We start from the raw sequence: 20859 nt of genomic DNA, 5'->3' as shown, positions 1-20859 counted from the left end.
TTCCAGAGCACTTCCTTTAGCCTCTAACTAAACACCCATTTATGGGATTTTCATGCCTGCCTCTCCAATTAGATTGTAATCTCCAGAAGCACTAGAATGTGGTGGCCTTGCTCACCAGAGTATCCCAAGCAACTGCCCCAATAGTCTGGGACAGAGCAGGGGCTTAATGATGAATGGATTGTTGGCTGGTTTGGTGGGTGGGTGAGTGATGGGATTTCAGTGATTGGACAGGTGGTTGGTTGACTGAGTAGGCTGGTAGTTGGGTAAATGAGTGGATGGACGAGTCGCTGGAAAGGGTTGAGTGAGCAAATGAAAATGGGTAGATAACTGACTTGCTAGCTGGATAGTGTCTGAGTAGCTGAGTGGGAGAGTGGATCCACTCTAACTGCCATGCACTAGTTCAGATCCCTGTTTGACCAGTCATATGTGATGACCTCCAAGATAGGTTGGCAGCTGTCTCACTCCCTGGCTTTCTAAAACACAAATCTCATCATGTTGCACCCATTTATAAAATGACTTCCATTACCTACAGAATCAGCTTCAAGTTAAATCATTTTTAGAACAATGGATAGGAAGAAACAACAATAAAGTTCAAACTTTAAAGTTCAATAAGTTCAAACTGGTCAAACCAGACAACCCTGTAATCTGAGCCTCCCACTTCTCCTGCCCCCACTCTCACCAGCCATCTGGAGTTTCAGCCATGCCATAATATTTGCAGCTCCCTAATCACACTCTACAGTCTAGAGCCTCTGTACCCTTTCTGCTTAAAATGCAATTGCTCACCTTGTGTGCTTGACTGACTTACTCTGCAGAGTCGCACCCTCAGCTGTGACATCCTTTAGGATGTCCCTCTCAGTCCTCAGAAGGAGCTCCTCTCAGCACTTTCCTACCACCACACTGTCATACACCATTATTACCTAGAGAATCTGTGAGGTTCTCTTTGTTTCTGTTGCTCCCACTAGATCATGAGCTACTGGAAAATAGGCATCATGCTCTCATTCCTCTCTAACCAAAGAAAGGGCAAAATAAAAGCTGGATGGCTGGATGGATGTCAGAGTCACCAGGAAAACATCTGCTTTTTACCGAGCTAAGCCTACTTGGACTTCAAAGCTTAAGTTCTGCCATGGCACCTTGACTGCAGACCGGAGTTCACACTGATCTTCCTTTCTTCAAATACCTACTGTACTTTTTTATTACCTGCAGAGCAGGACCTAATACCTGGTAACTAGTGAACTATGTCCATTCATCACTGAGTTACCATGACAATATTCACATAAAATCCTAAGACGTACAAGACAAATTCATAATAGTTACCGCTGATTGTACCTCTTCTGTGCAAGTACCTTAAGGCCATTAATTCCTTAAAATATCAAAATAACCTTATGAATAAGGTAATTATTATCTCCACTGCACAGACAAGGAAAGAAGAGATCAGAAGACTAAAGTATCCTTTAGAAAACCAGTCAGGTAATTAGTAGCAAAACCAGGATGCAATCCTAGGACCACCTGATTTCCCTACCCTTTCATATCTGTGCCTCTCTCACATCTTCACTGTACCGAGCACTGTCAGAAAGTTTGGGATTATGAGGCGGCAAAATCTCTGCCTCCCTAATTTAATCAAATTATAGTCCACAGGCATCCTTCTAAGGAAAAGCTCTCATTTAAAAAAAAAATGGCAATTTCTTATATGCAGAAAGCACTTACTGTCTGCTGGATGGATGGATGGGTGAATGAATAAGAAATGACAGATCAATAACTACAAGCATGCCTCAAGGCTAAGGAACACAGTACAGAAAATAAATCGGATTTATCCAGAACTGATCAGCATTAGCTACCTCTCAAAAGTCAGAGTAGAATAAAAGGGAGAGGGGAAAGATGGCAAAAGCAGAAACAACCACAAAATCCTCTGACTCTTCAAAATTCAAAGAGGAATTCTAGCCAAGATCAAATTAAAGACAATCAGATCAGTTCCACAAGGATTTATGTTTCAGGAAAGGAGGAATGAATTCCTTCCCCTGATTCTTTAAATCATTTATTAGTCATCAGAATGAGCAGGAAATCTGCAAAGTATGTGTTACTTTGTATTTGCACAATTTTTATGTGTGTTTCAGTTGAATTTCTACCTTTCTTGAAATAATAAAGCACAATACACCAAATATATTGCATATTTTCTCTCCCATCTTCAATATTAAAATGCCTACACAAAAATTCACCAATCTTGGTTTTTTTTACATGCACACTGATATGACAACTGTCACAATACAATCTAACAAAATTGTTTCGAAAGAAGTTAAGACAACTAAGCGCTCCTAGAGCCATCTTACAGGAAAAAACAAATGAACTTTTTGGCCAGCCCAATAGAAAGTACGGGCTAAAAACCAAGTTCCTTGAAGGAAAACCTGCCTTTGGAGAGCTCTGGTCTTCCCTTGTCACCATCCTCCTCCTTCTCACACTGGTCCACTGACCAGACACAATGAATATTAGCCCCCATCTCCCAACTTACCTTCAATAGCTGTCCACCATGAACAAAGGCTATTGATCTCAGTGCTGCAAAGATCTTTACAAGTACCTAATATGCAAGCTCTTTAAGCCTGACACACTAGCTGGTAATCAGCCCAACAACAAAAACAAATGAACAACAACAACAACAACAAAAAAAAACCAGCACAGCTGAGGTGGGCGGGGGGGAAGGGGGGTTGTCACACCTGCCTCCAACAGAATGACTTCTCCCACTGCTCTTCTCAACCTTTCAGTTATAAACCACTTAGTCACTCCCTTGCTAGCCTGAGCTTCCTAAGGACAGAGACCATGCCCATTATCCCCAAATGCCTACCTAACACAATGATTTGCACTTGGTAGTTGGCCGATCAGTGCTTGTAGGATGAATAATCACATGAATGAATGATCACGATCATACATACCCATGCCTCTTGTCAAATCATCCATTTCTATTCTTGCCCCATTAGAGTCCATTTTCCACCAACAGCCCAAGTGACCTTTTGATGTTAAGTCAGATCAAGTCACTCCCCTTCTCTTACGCTTCCAATGGCCCTAACCACACTTAGAATAAAGCCTACTGGACCCTACATGATCCACCACACTTCCCTTACCTCACTGCACTGAGGCCTCACCAGCCTCCTGTGTGCAGTGCATATTCCAGGCTTACTTTTGCCCCAGAGCCTTTGTACTTGCTCTTCTTCTCCTAGAACATTCTTCCCAAATATTCCCACAGTTCATTACCTTATTTCAGCAGCACAAGTCCTTCCCTGACTATTTTCTATAGATATCTATTCCTTTACTCTGCTTTATTTTCTTTAGAGAACTTTCAACCACCTGCCATTATAAATGATCTACTGTTTCCTCACCAGACTGATGCTGTCCCATATGGCAGCTACTAGCCACATGCAGCTACTGAGCACTTGAAATGTAACTAGTCCAAATTGCATTGTTCTGAAAAATACATGCCAGACCTCAAAGACTATCTACAAAATAATCTATTGATTGCATGTTGAAATGACAACATTTTAAATACATTGGGTTAAATGAAATAGATTATTAAAGTTAATTTCATCTATTTCCTTTTACTTTTTCAACATTTTTTTATTTATTAATTTTTACAGCAAAAGATGAAGGGAAGAGGGGGAAGGGGAGAGGAAGAGAGGAAAAAAAAACATTGATTTGTTGTTCCAATTATTTATGTAACCACTAGTTGATTCTTGTATGTACCCTGACCAAGGATCGAACCTACAAGTTTGGCATATCAGGATGATGCTTTAACCAACTGAGTTATCAGCCAGGGTAACTTTTTAATTTGGCTATCAGAAAAATTCTAATTTGTATATGGGGCTACAGTGTATTTCTATTATACAGCAGTATACTAAAATATAAGCTCACTGAGGACAGCCACTTTATCTGTCCTATTCACCAATGAATCTCAAAACTTTAAACAGAACCTTGTACATAGAGGTGCCCAACAAATATTTAATGCTTGAAAGAACTTTCCCCTGCTATGAATCTTTCCCATCTTACAAGATGCATATCACACCTCCCCCCTTCCTGGAAGCTTTCTGAGATCACCCCACTTGACATTTGTTCCCCCAGCACCTAGCATAGGGTCCACACATAAGTCTAATAAATAATGTAGCAACCATTAACTGAGTAGGTATCTATGTATCATCTACCTCATTCAATCATTGTAGTAATACAGGAGGAGGAGGAAGATGACAGGGGACTATCAGACTCATGTTTTAGAAAAAGGACATGAGGCCCAGAGAAATGAAATGACACACCCAAGCTTACACAATGAGCAACTGGCAGACCAAGAAAGCAAACACAAGTCTTCCAGCTCCAGTCCTGGGTATCTGACCCCTCCACCCAAGGCCCAGGCTGGCAGCCAGCACCACACCCACAGACATGGTCTGCTTGGCCTGCATGGTATCTGTTTGCTTGTATATTTTAGCTATAATCCTTGCCAACACTTGAAATTTTAGGGATTTTAACAGTCCAGGTTCTCATTCTTGTTTTACACTTGAACACGCCTCATGCAAAGCATAAGGAACATACCCAAGAACAAAACAGAAATGGTGCCTGTCCTCATTAAGGGATTCAGACAATAAACCAATAAATGAGACAAATATATAGTAGAGAAAGTTGTGATAAGGGCTGTAAAGAGAAAAAGGAAAGAATGGGGATAGGAAACATTAGGGCTGGGGGATGCTATTTCCAATGGAATAACTGAGGGGCTGTCATTTGAGCAAAAAACTAAAGAAGGAAGAAGAAGGACATGTGGACATCTGGGTTTCTACACCTCCAGCAGATGTAACTGTGAGTGCAAAGGTCCTGAGTGGATCACTGGTTGGAATGGAGAACCATCATCTCTCTAGACATAGGGTGCAGTAGAAATTATTTCCCCTTTAGGTATGACAGTTTCACTGGAAAGTGGTTTCCCAGGCAGTAAGTACAGTTCCCAGACTTCCTTGCATCCAGCTGTGGCCATGTGACCAATGGAAGGTAAGCAGCAGCGATGTGTCCCTCCCACATCAAGGCAGCCAAGAAGCAATGCAGCTTCCCTCCCAATCCCCCAGCTCCCACCCACTGGCTGGAGAGACAACACTGAGGCCCTAGGAGTGGAGGGCTCCAGGAAACAGGAGACAAGCCACCTGCTGACTGGAAACCTCTTACATAAGCAAAGATAAATTTCTTTGGTAACCCTAGTGCTAAACCATTAAAACGTGGGGAAAATTTGCTATAGAAGCTAGGAAGTGCCCCTCCACACAGGATTCCCTCCCTGACTCGGAAGCTGATAATCTGAGGCTACTCATCCTCTCCTCTGAGCTCAGTTTCTACGGTGTATTACATGGACCAGAAAGGCCTCTTTCTGGTCCATGCAGGCATTGAGTCTGTGGCCCCTGTACTATAGGTTTAACTAATTCTGCCTAAAACCAGTCCTTGAGACCTGAGGACTGGTTTCTCCCAACTCACTCTAAACTCCAACCCTTTCTCCCCATCAAGGATTAAAGGTCCCCACTTGTCCTTTTCATTTGACCTGTGGAACTGAACACTTAACCCAATCAAGGTATTAACAGCTCTAACTGCCTATTTATATTCTAACAAGGGACACCAGAGCCATAATTCCTACACCTTTTGACTGAACAGAACTGTTATGGAGGAAATGCTATCTATTCTTACCCTGAATATCTTATCAGTATAGGCAAAGTTCCTGAAGAGCTAGAAAAGTTTAATGAAGAAGGAAATGTTTTACAAGACAACTAAATGCATTGTGTGATCTTGGGCTAGATCTTGGACCAGAAGAAAGGACATTGTTAGGGCAATCTGAGGAATGTGAATGGTCAAATCAGTGAATAGTACCGTATCAATGTTGCTTTCCTAGTTTCTAATTATACTGTAGTTATATCAGATTATAACATCTGGAGACATTGGGTGAAAGATACATGAGCGCTCTGCACTGTTTTTGCAACTTTTCGCAAATACTTCAAAATTTAAAACATTTTAAAATATTTTTAAAAAATAAAATAAAAGTGCCCTGATTGGCTAATCCTATCTGAGTAGCAACCCAGGGCTACTGACACCTTCGGGCCTCAATCTGCTCAAGCAGAGAGAGCTCACATGAAAACATTAACTTCAGGAAAAGAAAGAGAACAGACCAAAAGCTATTTTTAAAGGCTTAGTCTCTGCAACTTTTTTTTCACTTTTGAGCTAGTCTCCATCACCTTGAATCACTTATCTTGAAAACTCCCTGGGGAACTTTTAAGTCTCACTCAGAGGGAGCTCACAGTGTGATTTACCTGTGTCCCAAATCAAATTTCTAAGCAGGACCACTGGGATGGCTTACATTCTGTTAATAAAGCCTGAAAACAAGAGTTAGCACGTACAGCCAGGTGACAGACCATGAGGCCACAAGGGCTCAAGAAAGAAAGCCCTTGAGAGTGAACATCTCGTGGTGGGTTCAGAATCCCAGACTCCTAAAATTCCCATTCAAAGCTTTTTGTCTTGGGATGGTGAGCCCCCACTCTCTACCCCCAAACTCTCAAAAGGAAGGAAACAATTGACTTACTCTAATGGCAACCTAACTCCAGCATTCTCTCCCGTAACAAAATCAGATTTTATCAACATCTGCTCTGGATAGTAACTTCACTACACTAGTGTTTTTCAAACCATAGATCATAAAATCAATTTAGTAGGTAACAGCCATCTTTTCTTTTTTAATGAAATAATAAAGAGTAGAAAATAGCAGCATGATCACTGACTGCTGTGGCTCAGTGGGTTGGGTGTTGTCTGGCAAACCAAAAGGTCACTGGTTCGATTCCCAGTCAAGGCACATGCCTGGGTTGCAGGCCAGGTGTCTAGTTGGGAGAGTGTGGGAAACAACCTATTGATGTCTCTCTCTCTTTCTCCCTCCCTTCCCCTATTTTTAAAAGTAAATATATAAAATTTTTGAAAAAGAAAAAGAAAATATCAGCATGCATTGAGCTGATAAATGTCTTATTGTGGACCATGTATGAAGTACACAGTCCTGTACAATCATCATCAGCCCTCCAAAATATAAATAGCCTTCATTTTAAATAATATGAAAATCCTTTTTCACTAAAATCATAGGGAAAATTTGTTTTTAAATGTATCTTATACGCACAATAACTCTTATTGAATGTGTTCCCACAGAGAAAAAAATTCTCTTGTAAATGAAAGTCAAAAACATCCTGCAAAGTGTCTCCCCTAAGATATTTATTGATTACATAGAGGAAAAAAAATATAACATTACAGAAGAGAAACCCAGCAGACACCACCTGAACCAAGTGATCAAGGTCAACATCACCAGTAGTAAGCTATATGTATTCACGTCATATACCCCCTGAAATGATATGATGAAAAGAGCACAATATTGCTTAAGTGGTATTCTTGTCAAAATCATGTAACTTCAATTTAATCATGGTACAATATCAGAGAAACCCAAATTAAGGACCATTCTACAAAATGGCTGGCATTCCTCTTGAGACTGAGAGACTGTCACAGTGCAGAAGAGATTAAAGAGACCTGGGAACTCCATGTATTGTGGGACCCTGGACTGGATCCTGGAAAAGGAGGAGGACATTAGAGGAAAACCTATGGTTTTATTAACAGTGAGGTGCCAGTGTTAATTTATTGGTTGTGATACCATAGTTATGTAAGATGTTAACATTAGGCGAAGTTGGGTGTAGCATATATGGGAACTTCACTACAACTCTAAAATTATTTCAAGATTAAAGTTTTTAAAAATCTTTTTCCTTAAGAAAGAAACAAGAGTGTTCTGCCCCACAAAGTCTGTATCATTTAAACCAAGTAAGAGTGGTGTACCTCCAATTCTCTAACCCTAAGAGATAATAAACATATGAACAATGGATGTGTAATTTACATAGAATTAACTTAATACAAAGAGGGCAGAGTGAAGCTGTCCTCTTCACCCTGCTCTTCCTCAGCCCTCTTCCACTTCTCCCCTTTTACTAATACTGAAAAGGGAGATATTCAAGATTCCCTTTTCCTCCTCAGAGTGAACAATGAGAGACATCCTACCAATAGATGCTGGCCTATGGATTCCTAATTCCTTAGAAGCACCCACAAACAGAAACACTGAGGGCTGGGGATGACAGTTACTAATGCAACAAATATTTTCTGAGTAGCCATGTCTGCCAGGCATTGTTCTAGGCCCTGGAGAAACAGCCACGAACAAAATCAACAAGAATACTGACTCCCACACAGTTTACATGCAAGGAGACAATAAACATGTGAACAAACAAAAATACATTCATGTGCACACACACTGCATGTGCATGCACACATAAACTCAGATCACGGAAAATTCTGTGAAGCCAGAGAACCAGGGTGATGTGAAGAAAACTTCTCTGAAGAAATATTTGAGCTAGGCTCTGATTCCCCGTTTTCTCATCTATAAAACGGAGCTAACGACATTCACCCCTCAAGTATTGTTGTCAAGAACTACATTAGTTAATGATGGCGTTAAATAAATGATGACATTTATCAGGGTTTCTAGTAAGTGAATGAGTGGCTAGAAATAGTAATTTATGTCAAAAGTTACCAACACAATCACAGTAAAAGCACTAACTTTCTCAACTTACTTTAAATTCTAAGTATCTCACTGAAATTTGTTCGAAGTGTGTGTGAGTACATTGCTGATCATAGAAACAGCTATTTCCCCTCCATTGGGCACAGCAAGGAATAATGAATGTATGTGGAAATAGAGCAGGAAACACAAACGCTCAGCCTAGAGCCCATGAAAGTGAAGGAATGCTCCCAGGCCCTCCTGGCGGTTACCCACTCGGTGCTTGATGGGAACCAGTGGGCTAAAGCTAAGGGAATAAAGACCACCTTCCCATGAAGGATTTCTCCTCCCTGGACTATCTCATGACTGCCGCTGGAAAGAAGGCAGTCCTAGCCTCCAAATTAAATTAGATGTTCTCAGTCCTTGGGAAGAGGTTGGGGTTGTAAGGCACTATCTCATTTCCCCAAGGCTGGAGGTGTAACTATGACATATTTTCTTTCATAAAACAAGCTACAACAACATTACAGTCCAATTCCAGAACCCACAAAAATAGCAAAAGTTACTGAAATAATTTAGAAGAGTAACTGTGATGAGGATGTGTAAAATAAATCTACAGCAGACCAGAGTGCTCTGTATCTCACAGCCAGACATTTCTGAAACACCTCTGACAGACAGATAGACAGACAGACAGACTCACTCTCAGTCACTTTCTCTCTCACACAGTCTGCAGGAATAAAGTAGCAGAAATGTAATACCAACTTATGTTGACTAGGTACTCTAAGTCACAGAAGAACATTTTTTAAACTACCATCAACATGTGGATAACTGCATTGGATACTGTGGATAACTGCATTATCCACAATGAGGTATTTTAAAATGTTGTGTATAAACATAGTATCAGTCAATTGTTTCACATTACTGGTCAAGTTCACGGAAAAGGAAGAACAAAGCTCCATGTGCTCCAAATTCCAGAGTCAGTACCAGCACAACCCTCCCTGGGGAATCTCACCTGAAGCAACACAGCTATCCTGAGAAACTCACCTCTCTCCCACCATCCCACCATTGCTACTACCCTCCCTGGCTCCAACAGACTTCTTTCTCCAACTCTGAGCTCCCTGACTTCCTGCCCTCTTCTTTAAGACAAAAGCACGCATGTACACACACACAACCCCTCTCCTCTGCTAAACCCAGGTCTGTGATGCCCAGTGGGACCTATGGTTCAAGAAAGGCCAGGGTCCCTGTGCCTCACAAAAGCAGTAAAGGAGCTTGGAAAGATTTTATACAGGAGCCAACTTTGCACAGGTGACCAGGTGTCAGCTCTCTTCTTCCTTTAACTCCCTCAATTACTGGACGGGCAGTCAACAGGTCCCACCAACATGCCCCTGGCCTCCTGCCCCCGTGAGACAGGAGCCAACAGGGCCTCCACCTTCAAAGCCTGCTGATGCTGGAGAACCTCTCTCCTTTCCTCTTGTTGATCATGACCTTCCAATCATGGCCTTTCTCCCTACTCTCACTGCTTCGCCCTCCTCCACTCCTGCCTCCTAAGTGTGGCTGTCAGCACTCCTTCATCTGATCCCCTCCACAACTTGTGCAGTATTATTTCACAGCAGCATCTTCAAAACTTGTAGATTCAGGACCCTTTTATACTACGAAAAAGTACTAAGGAGCCCAAACAGCTTTTATCAATGTAGACATATCCATTTATAGTTCCCATATTAGAAATTAAAACTCAAAAAAGTTAAACACAATGCACAGCACAGAGCCCCATCATCATCACACACCATGTAGCATCTGGAGGTTAAAAAGGCAAAAACAGCCCTGGCTGCTGTGGCTCAGTGGATGGAGTGCTGGCCTGCGAACCGGAAAGTTGCTGGTTCGATTCCCAGTTCAGAGCACAGGGTTACAGGCCAGGTCCCAAGTTGGGAGCATGTGACAGGCAACCAATGGATGTATCTTTCAAACACTGATGTTTCTCCCCCTCTCTTTCTCCCATCCTTCCCCTCTCTCTAAAAGTAAATAAAATCTTTAAAAATTAAAAAGGCAAAACATCCCAGCAGTATTACTGTGAAAACAGTTCTGACTGAAACCCCCACTATAAAAGTCTTGGTGATTCCCAGGCTGGACCACACTTTGAGAATCACTGTTCTACCAGAAAAGAAATTGAGCCTTAAAGAGTGAAATCAACTTGCCCCAGTGACTCAGCCAGTCTCCTGCGGAGCTGTCTTGACCTGGGTTATGCGGTTCTGCGGTCCCCTCTATCCCCTTTGTTCCCCCTCACCCTTTCCTCTTTCTTTACTATGGTCTTCCTCAGAAACAACAATCGTTCCCACCACAGCCACTACCCCTTCAAGTGGCCCACCTCCAAAAGTGCATTCACAGAGCGCACAATGCACCTGAGCTCATCACACCTGGATGCTCCAAGCACCTGAACCAACACAACTGACTACCACAACCCTCCACTCCAGCCAGCTCATCCCTGGCAGCTAACTTTTTCAGAAAAGTCATTCTTCCACTTAATATGGCCCCCAACCCTTCAGTCAGCTTTAACTCTTTGCCTCTCTAAGTCCTGCTGATTGGTCTTTACAATGTTTTTTGCAAATGCAAAAAATAGGATATTAAAAAGTATATACATTATGTCCCTACACAAAACAGGGAAAAAACACTGGACTCAAATGTACCAAAACTTTACAAGGAGTTACCTCTGGATTATGGAAGTATGAGCAATTTTTTATCTGATTTCTTCAATACACTTTTCTGCATAGCACACATTTTTTAGGCATATGTATTTTCACGATCAGAAAATACTATATGAGGGGGGGCCCACAAAAAGGAATTTATTGATTTAAAAAATTATGCATTTATTCTTACATACTTAAACTTCAGTCCCATTCAAAGCACTCTCCATTTGATGCACTACACCTATCAAGACTTTTTCCCCCTGCTCAAAACAGTTTTTGATCTCACCGATTTTGATGCCTTTTAGTGCATCTGCCATTTCTTGTTTCACCTCTTCCACAATGGCAAAACTTTTCCCTATGAGAATTTTTTCATCCAGAGAAATAAAAGGAGTGAGATCAGGTGAATAGGGAGGATAGGGCACAAGGGTCATGCCGTTTTTGGTCAAAAAATGCTGAACACTCAGTGCAGTGTGGGCAGGTTCGCTCGTAAGTCACCCATCATGAAACAGGCAAACACGTTGAGTTTTCAAAAATAAATTCACTAAAGCCAAATGCAGCCTCTCACAACACCATCAGCTGGTACACTGATACAGATGGGTTCCTAGAACACTTGCCTAGTGAGGGAAGCCTGTACTACAAGGATCCCACCCTCCAGAAGATAATTTTGTTTTGGGGGGGCTCCCCTCTCATATGTATATACACATATATAGTTATATATAATTTTATATATATAAAACATCTTTTTTATCCATCCATCCACAGGTGGACAACTAGGTTGCTTCCATATTTTGCTGATATAAGTAATTCTGCAATAATCACAGGGATGTATATAGCTTTTTGAATTAGTATTTTCACCTGGGGGGGTAGTGGAGAAAACACTCATCAGTGTAACTGATGGACTGTATGGTAATTCTATTTTAATTTTTTTTGAGGAACCTCCACACTGTTTTCCATAGTGGCTGTACCAATTCACACTCCCACCAACAGTGCACAAGAATTCTCTCTTCTCCACAACCTTCCCAGCTTATTTATTGTCTATTTTATAATAACCATTCTAACAGGTCTGAGGTGAGATCTTATTATGGTTTTTGCATTTCCCTGATGAGCTGCAGTTTCTCACATGCATTTCCCCAATAATTAGTGATACCTTCTCACGGGCCTATTGGCCACCTGTATATGTTCTTTAGCAAAATGTCTATTCAGATCCTCTGCCCATTTTAATAGGAATCTTTGTTTTTTTGCTATTGAGTCACATGAGTTTTTTATATATTGTGACTATTAACCCCTTATCAGATATATGATTTTGATACAGTGAAACCTTCCATGGGTTTATTTGCAAGTTTTGTCCTCTTAGCATGCCCTTTCCTATTATAATTCAGACCTAGTCCAGAATCACACTGTCACAATTCAACATTTCAGTTCTCTTTATGGTCTTTTTGCACTGGCCGCTGAGGCCCTGGGGTCTTGCATCACTGAATATGGCAGGAAAGTCAATGGGATACTAGTGCATTGCAGGCACTTAGCACAGCACTTGCAATTAGCAAATAAATGTTCATTACTGCTGTTAGACAAAACTGCTATTCAATGAAACTTCTGAAAACATTAACTGGCAAATGACAACCCTATTTTAAAACCATCAGTAGCTCCCAGTGTCTAATAATAATAGCCAATATTTATAAAGCCCTTACTTTTGGGCCTAGCACTATTAGCAAGTATTACCTCAGTCAATCACCATCTCAGCCCCATGAGGTGGGATCTGTGAGCTCTTTTACAGATGAAAAACTGAAGCACAAAGAATGAGCTAGGATGTGGTAGAGCTGAGACTCAAACCCAGTTCAGTCTTACTGTCCAGAAGAACTCTTCATGATGATGGACATTTTCTGTATCTGCATGATTACATATGTGGCTACTGAGCACTAGAAATGTGGCTAGTGCAACTGGGTAACTAATTTTTTCTTTATTTCATGTTAATTTGAATAGGCGCATGCAGCCAACAGCTACCACAATGGACAGCACAGGACTGGAATGTAAAAGCACAAACTCCCAAGCTTAACAAATGAAAGTCCTCATAACACCTTGCCTACTTACCTCTCAACTAATTCTCACAAAAAACTAAAGTCCAAAATCCCTGGTAACTGCACTCATTCCTACCTCCAGCCATCCCCTGCCCTCCTCTCATCTAAGTCCTCTGTGAATGGAGGGGCTTTAGAAGTTACAGTAAGACAGACATGGGTTCAAACCCAGGCTACACAAAGACCTGGCTGTGGGACTCTGGGCAGGTTGCTTTAGCCTGTGAGCTCTTCTTACTCATCTATAGAATGGGGTAAGAGTCCATCTTCCAAACAGCATCTGCTGAAGAACATATGCCATCTAAATGTTTGCTAGTAATATACCTTCAGGGTGCAACTCCAACTCCACCCTCTTCTCTAAGGGGCCAGCTGAAGCCCTGGAGATCTCTGCCCCCCTCACCCAGGCTCCATGTCTACTGCACACAGATTCAATGGTTATTTTTGTGTGCCTGCACCTTCTCTGCCAATAGGCCAGCAATCCCTTGAGCCCAAAGGCTTCTGTCATCAGTGAGCCTGGAGGCAACAAGTCACCATAAAAAGGGCTCTAGAGGAAACTGGACCAGCTCAGCCGGTATTATCAGTACTATCTTAGGGGTCTCCAATTCTCTCTGTAAATTGAGAGTAAAAAGCCCTTAGTCAGTCAGTGAGTGGGGGAAGGAAACGAAAGTCCCAATGTAAAACAGAAAATAAGCATGGTGCCAGGTATGGGCAGCATCCCAACAGATGTCCCTCGCCTTTAGCATAAGCAACGTCCACCATCACAATCACAGACCTAAGAGACAGACCATGGACTGTGTTTGCTGATATTACCTGTTCTCAAAATGGGAAAACTTCAGCATACCCCAAGGATATCAATCCCAGTCAAAATACCACTGGCATTTTTTTTCTGCTCCTTTTAACTTGATGGACAAGACACTGAATTCTACCTGAGGGGTTAGTCAGCAAGAAAGCGTAAAAACAGACTCTCAGTCAGAAAATGGAAGGAATTAGGTGGACTTGACTTATCTAATAAAAAAGCACATTACAAAGCTATCACATGGCCCCTTGCTAGCACTTGGCAAATTATTTTGTTGATAAAACATTTTTAAATACTTGTTACTAAATAAAGTTACAGTGATTAAATTGTAAAAAGAGAAAAACAGTAATAACCAATCATTAGCAGCTCTGGCTAGATGTCAGGATAAAGGTCCCCACACACACCCCATCATTTGAACCTCGCAACAGTGTTTTCACATTGCCCACTGGGCGCAACTCCTCAGCAGGTCTTAAAGTCAATTCAGTCGTTCTAGAAATAGCATTTTTTGAAAAAATGAGACAGAATAAGAGAGAATGAAAAATATAAGAGTAAATGGCATGAAACACCTCATGAATCTTTTACATTATCTCCAGTTTCAGTTTAAAACATTTCTTATTGTGAGTCACAGTAGAAAAATATATATATTGGAAAAAAAAAAGGCCTCTTCTCACAACTTTTAAGGTATACAAAAATTACTATCACAATTTTCAGATGCAAAAACTGAGGCTTACAACAATTAAGTCAGTGCTCAAATTTAGCCGGCTCATAAATGACAGCCAAACCTGGGACCCAGGACAGGCTGCCCTCAGACTCTGGCCCTGGGGACACTGTCAGAGCAGTGGGACCTGGCACAGCCCTGAGGAATCAGCTAGTGTTTCCATGAAAAAATAAGCACATGACACCAACAGGAAACGGGCAAATTAGTTACTAAATTATTATTTTACTTGTCTCTTCAGAGTACAAAACAATTGTATCTTGTAAAATTGTAAAAATATGAAACCAGTAAAAAGATTAGGCATCAGAACAATGGAAGAAATCACACACACACACACACATACATGCACACACACAATTAAAAGTATATAGACAATATATAAATAAACTTTATACTTTTTGTATACTTTATATACAACTTTATACTTAAGTATATACTTATATACTTAAAGTATACTTATACTTAAAGTATATACTTTATACTTAAACTTTTTACTTTTGTAAAAGTTATGTTAAACTTTTGCCCATAAAAGTTTTGAGTGATTACATTTCTGCTAAAGTTTTACTCATTTTAAAAATCAGAGCTGTGACTGTCCTAAGAAATTGATTTTGGGCAATTAACTATGTTTCCCAAACTGTAAAAGGGTATGGCAGTAATAGACTCTACCTGCTAAACCTGCTGCAAATATGGCACAGAGCAAATTCTCAATAAAGGTAGATGCTATTATTACATGATACAACATAATGGTTCTTTAAATTTGAAACTAATACTCTGCCACATAACCAAAAATTACAAGATAATAGAAACAAATTAAACATGTCGTGGCCTGAATCAAGCATCAGGTGTTCCTAGCAAGAACTGATTACTGCCAAGGCTTGCAGCCCAAGATGTCAGTATCTTAGGACCTTGCCCCCATTCCTTAAGAGCCTCGCTGCAACAGCTGCCCACATTTTCCAGACACTCCAGGACTTTCCTTTCTATTGGCTGCTTCCTCTTTGCCTGAAGCTCCTCTACTCTAAAAATTAACATTAAAAAATTTATATATGCACCCCTATGGTAATAGCATTCTTTACAGTAGCCAAGACATGGAAAACAACCTAAGTATCCATCAGCAGGTGAATGGATAAAGAAACTGTGGCTGATACATACATACCTACATACATATACACACACGCCATGTAATGATTATCATTCCATTATTAAAAAAAAAGAAATTCCTGTCATTTGTGACAATATGAATGGACCTTGAGTACATATACTAAGTGAAATGAATCAGGCAGAAAAAGGCAAATCTCATTATGATCTCACTTTTATGTGAACTCTAAAAACAAAAATAAGCAATCAAATAAGCAAGCAAACAAACAAAACTCACAGAAAGGCAGATCAGATGGTGGTTAGCAGAGGCAGAGGGTGGAAGAATTGGATAAAGGTGGTCTCAAGGGACAAGTGTTCAGTTATAAAACAATTTAAGAACCGACAATGTCAAGTTCAACATGATGACTACAGTTAACACTGCTGTGTGGTACAGCTGGCATTGTTAAAGAGTAAGTCCTAAGAGTTCTCATCTCATGTAACACACTCAAAAACTGTTTTTGTGTTATATGAGATGATGGATGCTAACTCAACTTATTATAGTAATCACTTCACAATATATGTAAGTCAAGTTATTATGCTGTATACCTTAAACTTAATAACTGGAAGAAAAAAAAATTAACAACTTCCTTCAATCTTCCCAAACAACCAGCTCAAAAGTCATTCTCCAGTGCCAATGATTTTTTAGGTAACTTTTAAAAATTACACTAACAACTTTTAATTATTAAATATAAAACTATGCCTGAGCAAAGTAAAACTTCAAGCAGTAAAAAGAGAAAAAAAGAGAAGCTTTCAGTCTTCACCTAACACATTCTTCATTGGTCCTCTTTGGAGTCACCACTTCCAGGCTCCTTATGAGCCATTCTACACAGATGTAGTCCTGTGCATGTATGCATGTGTATGTGTGCATGTTCGTATATGTTTTTTAACATGAATCCATAAAACTCTATTGTAGTATGTGTGGATCTCTTGCTTAGTCCTCTATCTTGGACTATTTTATCAACACATTCTTTTGTTAAGTACTGCACAGCATTCCAGCAAACAAATACGCCATACCTTAAATCCCCCAACTTTGCACATTTAGGTCACTAATGATTTTTTGTTGTTACAAATAATGATTTAAACAAACATCCATACACACATCTTGGGTAGGTAGGAATAGAACACATAAAATAAACTCTTAGAAATTAAATTGCCTGATCAAAGGGCTTATATAATTCTAATCTTGATAACTACTATTAAAATTTTCAATACAAATTTTAGAGATTTTGACCCTTTATGCTTCTGATATCCCCCTTCACCTGCACTTGATGTTCTGTTTACAGTCACCAATCTCAATGATAAAAAATGGTTTCTTATTGCTCTTATAATTTGTATGTCTTTCCTTATGAGTTAGGTCTAGTATTTTTGGTTGGCCATTTGTATATCTCTTCCCATTTCACTGCAAACTTCTAGATCATTATGTCTCCTTGAAACTGCTCTTTGAAAGATTATCAATGCCCTTCTCTCCAAGACCAAGGACCTCATCTTACTCAAATCATCAGAGCACCATCCTGGGAAAATCTGACACCAACAACCACCTCCCTCAGGAGATGCTTCTTTCCCTGCTATGACAGTTTATTGTGCTGGTTCTCCATGAGATGCAAGCCAATCTTCTCCCTGGAATCCTAAGGAGGAGCAAGCATATCTCAATGTCAAATCTCTGGTTCCTTTTCTTACTATAACATTCTTAAAATATCATCTATGTGCAAAGACTTCCCAATGTCAATCCTTAGATCATCTGAGACCTAAACCTACGGGTCTGTCTACTGAAGACCATAGAGGGATGGAAGTCCTTACCACACTCCATAACAAACTGGGTCAACATGCAAGCAGCACTCACTCTGTGCTGGACACTGTGCTTGTACTTGCCATTTACTGTATCTCATACAACTCTGCATACCCAAGAGAGAACATAGCTACCTTACTCTCCACCTTCTCAAACGTCTTCCACTTCCTTCATCATCAAACCTCAGTCAGTGACCTTGCTCTTCATCCCTCCTTCTTATCCAAGAAGCTGCCAAATCCTGTCAATTCTGCCAGTAACTGTCTTGGTGTATCTATCCAGCCTTCCCATCCCCACCTCTGGCCCGAACTGCTGCTTCCTTACCTTTGGCCCCAATCCTGATGCCACCAGAGTTCTCTGCTGACAGCACAAATATCATCACTTCAATCTACCTCCTTAGAGCACATGACTTTTGGACGTGTTCCCTGCCATCTCACCATAAACCTGGGCTCTGGGCCTACAACAACAAGGCACTGCACTAAATGTTTTACAGTTCTGCCAGCACGTTGTCCCTCCCTCACCACACAGTGGGCTCCTAGAAGACATTCATCCTGCTTCCTTCACCCTGGCCCTCAGAGGGCACCCAGCACACTGCTGTGCATTTGGTAGGTCCTTAACAAATGTTCTCTGAAGTTACTGGATACAATCTTCTGGCAGGTGATCAGGTTATTCCAAAGAAGGAAAGGAACATCTATAAAGTACATGTAAATCCAGAACAAGAAAAAATTTTTTAAATCATCTAAATGCTTTTGGGGGTCTGTCTTGTGTGACTGAATATATACAGAAATATACATATTCTCTTAGAATTTACAGAAAAGTCAAACTCCTTCCCTAAAAACCTTAGAAATAACAGGAAAATCACAAAAATACAGTTATAAACCATTATAAAAAATCCCTATTTGCCAATAGAAAAAGAGAATCAGATGAGTCGAAGAAGGGTCTGGCAATCTCCTGATTTTATGATCTTGTGATGTTCCAATCACCTTGGTAGTCAGAACTACCAAGCAACGAGGGCCAGGGGAAAGACCATACGGTTAGTCAAACAACCAACAACTGAGAGCCAATACAAAACGAATGGCCTTGTGTGAATTGTGTCTATGAATGCAGAGGACACTTAATTCTTAAAAGTTAAACCAGTTTTAAAAGTAACTCTTCTAATGCATCTTTCCAAACTGATTGAAAGAAATCAATGAGAAGGAAATCCAGATTATTTTTTTGGTAAATGAAGAGTCAAACCATTCTGAAGAGCACTACTTTGTAGCAATATAGAAGATAAATTCTACATGTGTTTGTAACTCTCCCCCTCTGTTACTGTCAGCATATTTCAAACACGTGTACTTAAGTGTCCTCCTCCTGCACCCGGGAGTCAAAACTTTGTTAAAAGTTTTCCTATACGCCTGTTAATCTGAAGAACTGTAAATTACTGATTAGAAGTTAGGGTTCACATGAAATCATGTCTTATTATTTTTTTAAAGATATCATTGTCAATACTCAAAAGAACTTCTGAGTTGGCATAACTGAGCAGAGTTCGTCTGACAGCTTGTGGAGCCCCATGACCACTCTCATGCCCCGAAGGATTTTACACCTTCATGAAAGTGATCCCTTGATTTTTTTCTTAAAAAAAGGAGAACAAGCAAACCTCAAGTTAATGGAGTGGGGAAGAGTTTATAGAAATCTTCTCCGTGCCTCTTGAACTCTTTACCTCCCACGGTCTCCGGGGCAGCGTGAAAGGGACAGCAAAGCCTAAAGTGTTCCGGACCCCCAGAGGCCACAGGCAGGGCCCAGTGGGCCGGACACCATCCCGTGACATTTAAGTCCAGGCTGGCCTTGGAAGGGCGTCAGAGACCAACTTCCTCCGAGTGGAGGTACTTAGGGGAGCCACTTGCACTGCCCCCAACTCACCTGCGATTCATGGGCCGGACCCTTACGGCCACCTTGACCGATGCCATTGATCATACCGGACCAGCCCGTGCTGGGGATCAAACCCGCTCAGCTCACCAAAGTAGCCGGCTACGAGACTCCGGCCGCCTCTCCCGCCCACTTCCTTCAGACCCGCCCACGCCCCCTCTGCTCGGACTAGGCGCCCCGCAGCGGCTCCACCTGCCCTGCCACTGAGCATGCTCAGAGAGGCTCCAACCCGCGTGATCCGTGCGCGAGCCAGGGCTTCTCTGGGAGGCGTGCAAGGGCGGGGCCGGGAGGCTGGAACGCCGCTGCCTGAGGTCACGTTGTTGGGAAGATCTTACTGAAGACAGTGGCACTGTAGTCACCGACAGTGACCAAGGCAGTGTGATTTCAGGAAGACTGGAACCCCAACCTTATTCCATTAAAAACTGGGGAGGAAGAAGAGGGAGTCGCCGAAATTCAGGGCCAGGGCAAGGACCAGTCCTGGAGGACAGATTACTAAAAACAGTATTTCAGCCTTAAACAGGGACCTGGCTTTGCCCCACAGTGCAGGAGTTAGCTCATCCAATTTAAAGAGGAAGAAACAGGCACAGCAATTATCACAGCTTGTTAGTGGGGAACCCCTCTAGGGCCCTCTCTGCAACCTGAAGGCTGTCCAAGCATGGGCTTTGGACCCTGCAGGGCTACTGAGAAATGAAAATTTAAAAGGTACTAGATGTTTTTAATGTGGGGAAAATACAGCTATTTTGGCTGAAACCAGGTCTTACTGGAACTTTTTCGCACTTACTTACAGCTTAGTAGTTTACTTTTAATCATAAGGGTTTAGGGGTGGGGAGGACCCTCTCTTCAGCAGGGGTGTCCATCCTGTCTCTGGGCCACACTGAACGAAGAGTTGTCTTGGGCCACACATTAAATACACAAATACTAACAAAAACCGATAAGCCAAAAGTTTTAAGTAAATTTACAATTTTGTGTTGGGCCGCATTCATAACCATTCTGGGCTGCATGCAGCCCAGGGGCAGTGGGTTGAACACCCCTGCTAAGGGTTAGGGCTTCTATTAGAAATGAAGTCTTACCCAGCCACTTTTAGTGAATCCCTCTTCCCCTATCCACAGGATGTAAATTAATTCAGTCAGTCAGTCATGCATGAATTTGTCCATTCATTTACACATACCCAAGAACCCACCTATGAACCACAGGATTACCTGCAGCCCATATGTAACAAGGC

At 41.3% G+C, this 20859-nt stretch overlaps 1 protein-coding gene across 3 annotated transcripts in view; it reads right to left on the bottom strand.

The window, feature by feature from the left end:
• The window catches only part of KIF16B (kinesin family member 16B), a 332414-nt gene extending 312565 nt beyond the window's left edge, over window positions 1-19849 (bottom strand). For 2 of the 3 annotated variants that reach the window (XM_036009548.1, XM_036009549.1), the window contains exon 1: window positions 19632-19849. In XM_036009548.1, the coding sequence (XP_035865441.1) occupies window positions 19632-19678 (47 nt within the window). In that variant the 5' untranslated portion in view covers window positions 19679-19849. The remainder of the gene's footprint in view (window positions 1-19631) is intronic. The other variant, XM_028523744.2, reaches the window with a different exon arrangement.
• Window positions 19850-20859: the final 1010 nt, after the last annotated feature.

Source organism: Phyllostomus discolor, chromosome 9 (genome assembly GCF_004126475.2).
Source record: "Phyllostomus discolor isolate MPI-MPIP mPhyDis1 chromosome 9, mPhyDis1.pri.v3, whole genome shotgun sequence".
Lineage (NCBI taxonomy): Eukaryota > Metazoa > Chordata > Mammalia > Chiroptera > Phyllostomidae > Phyllostomus > Phyllostomus discolor.
This window is presented reverse-complemented; position numbering and strand designations above follow the sequence as displayed.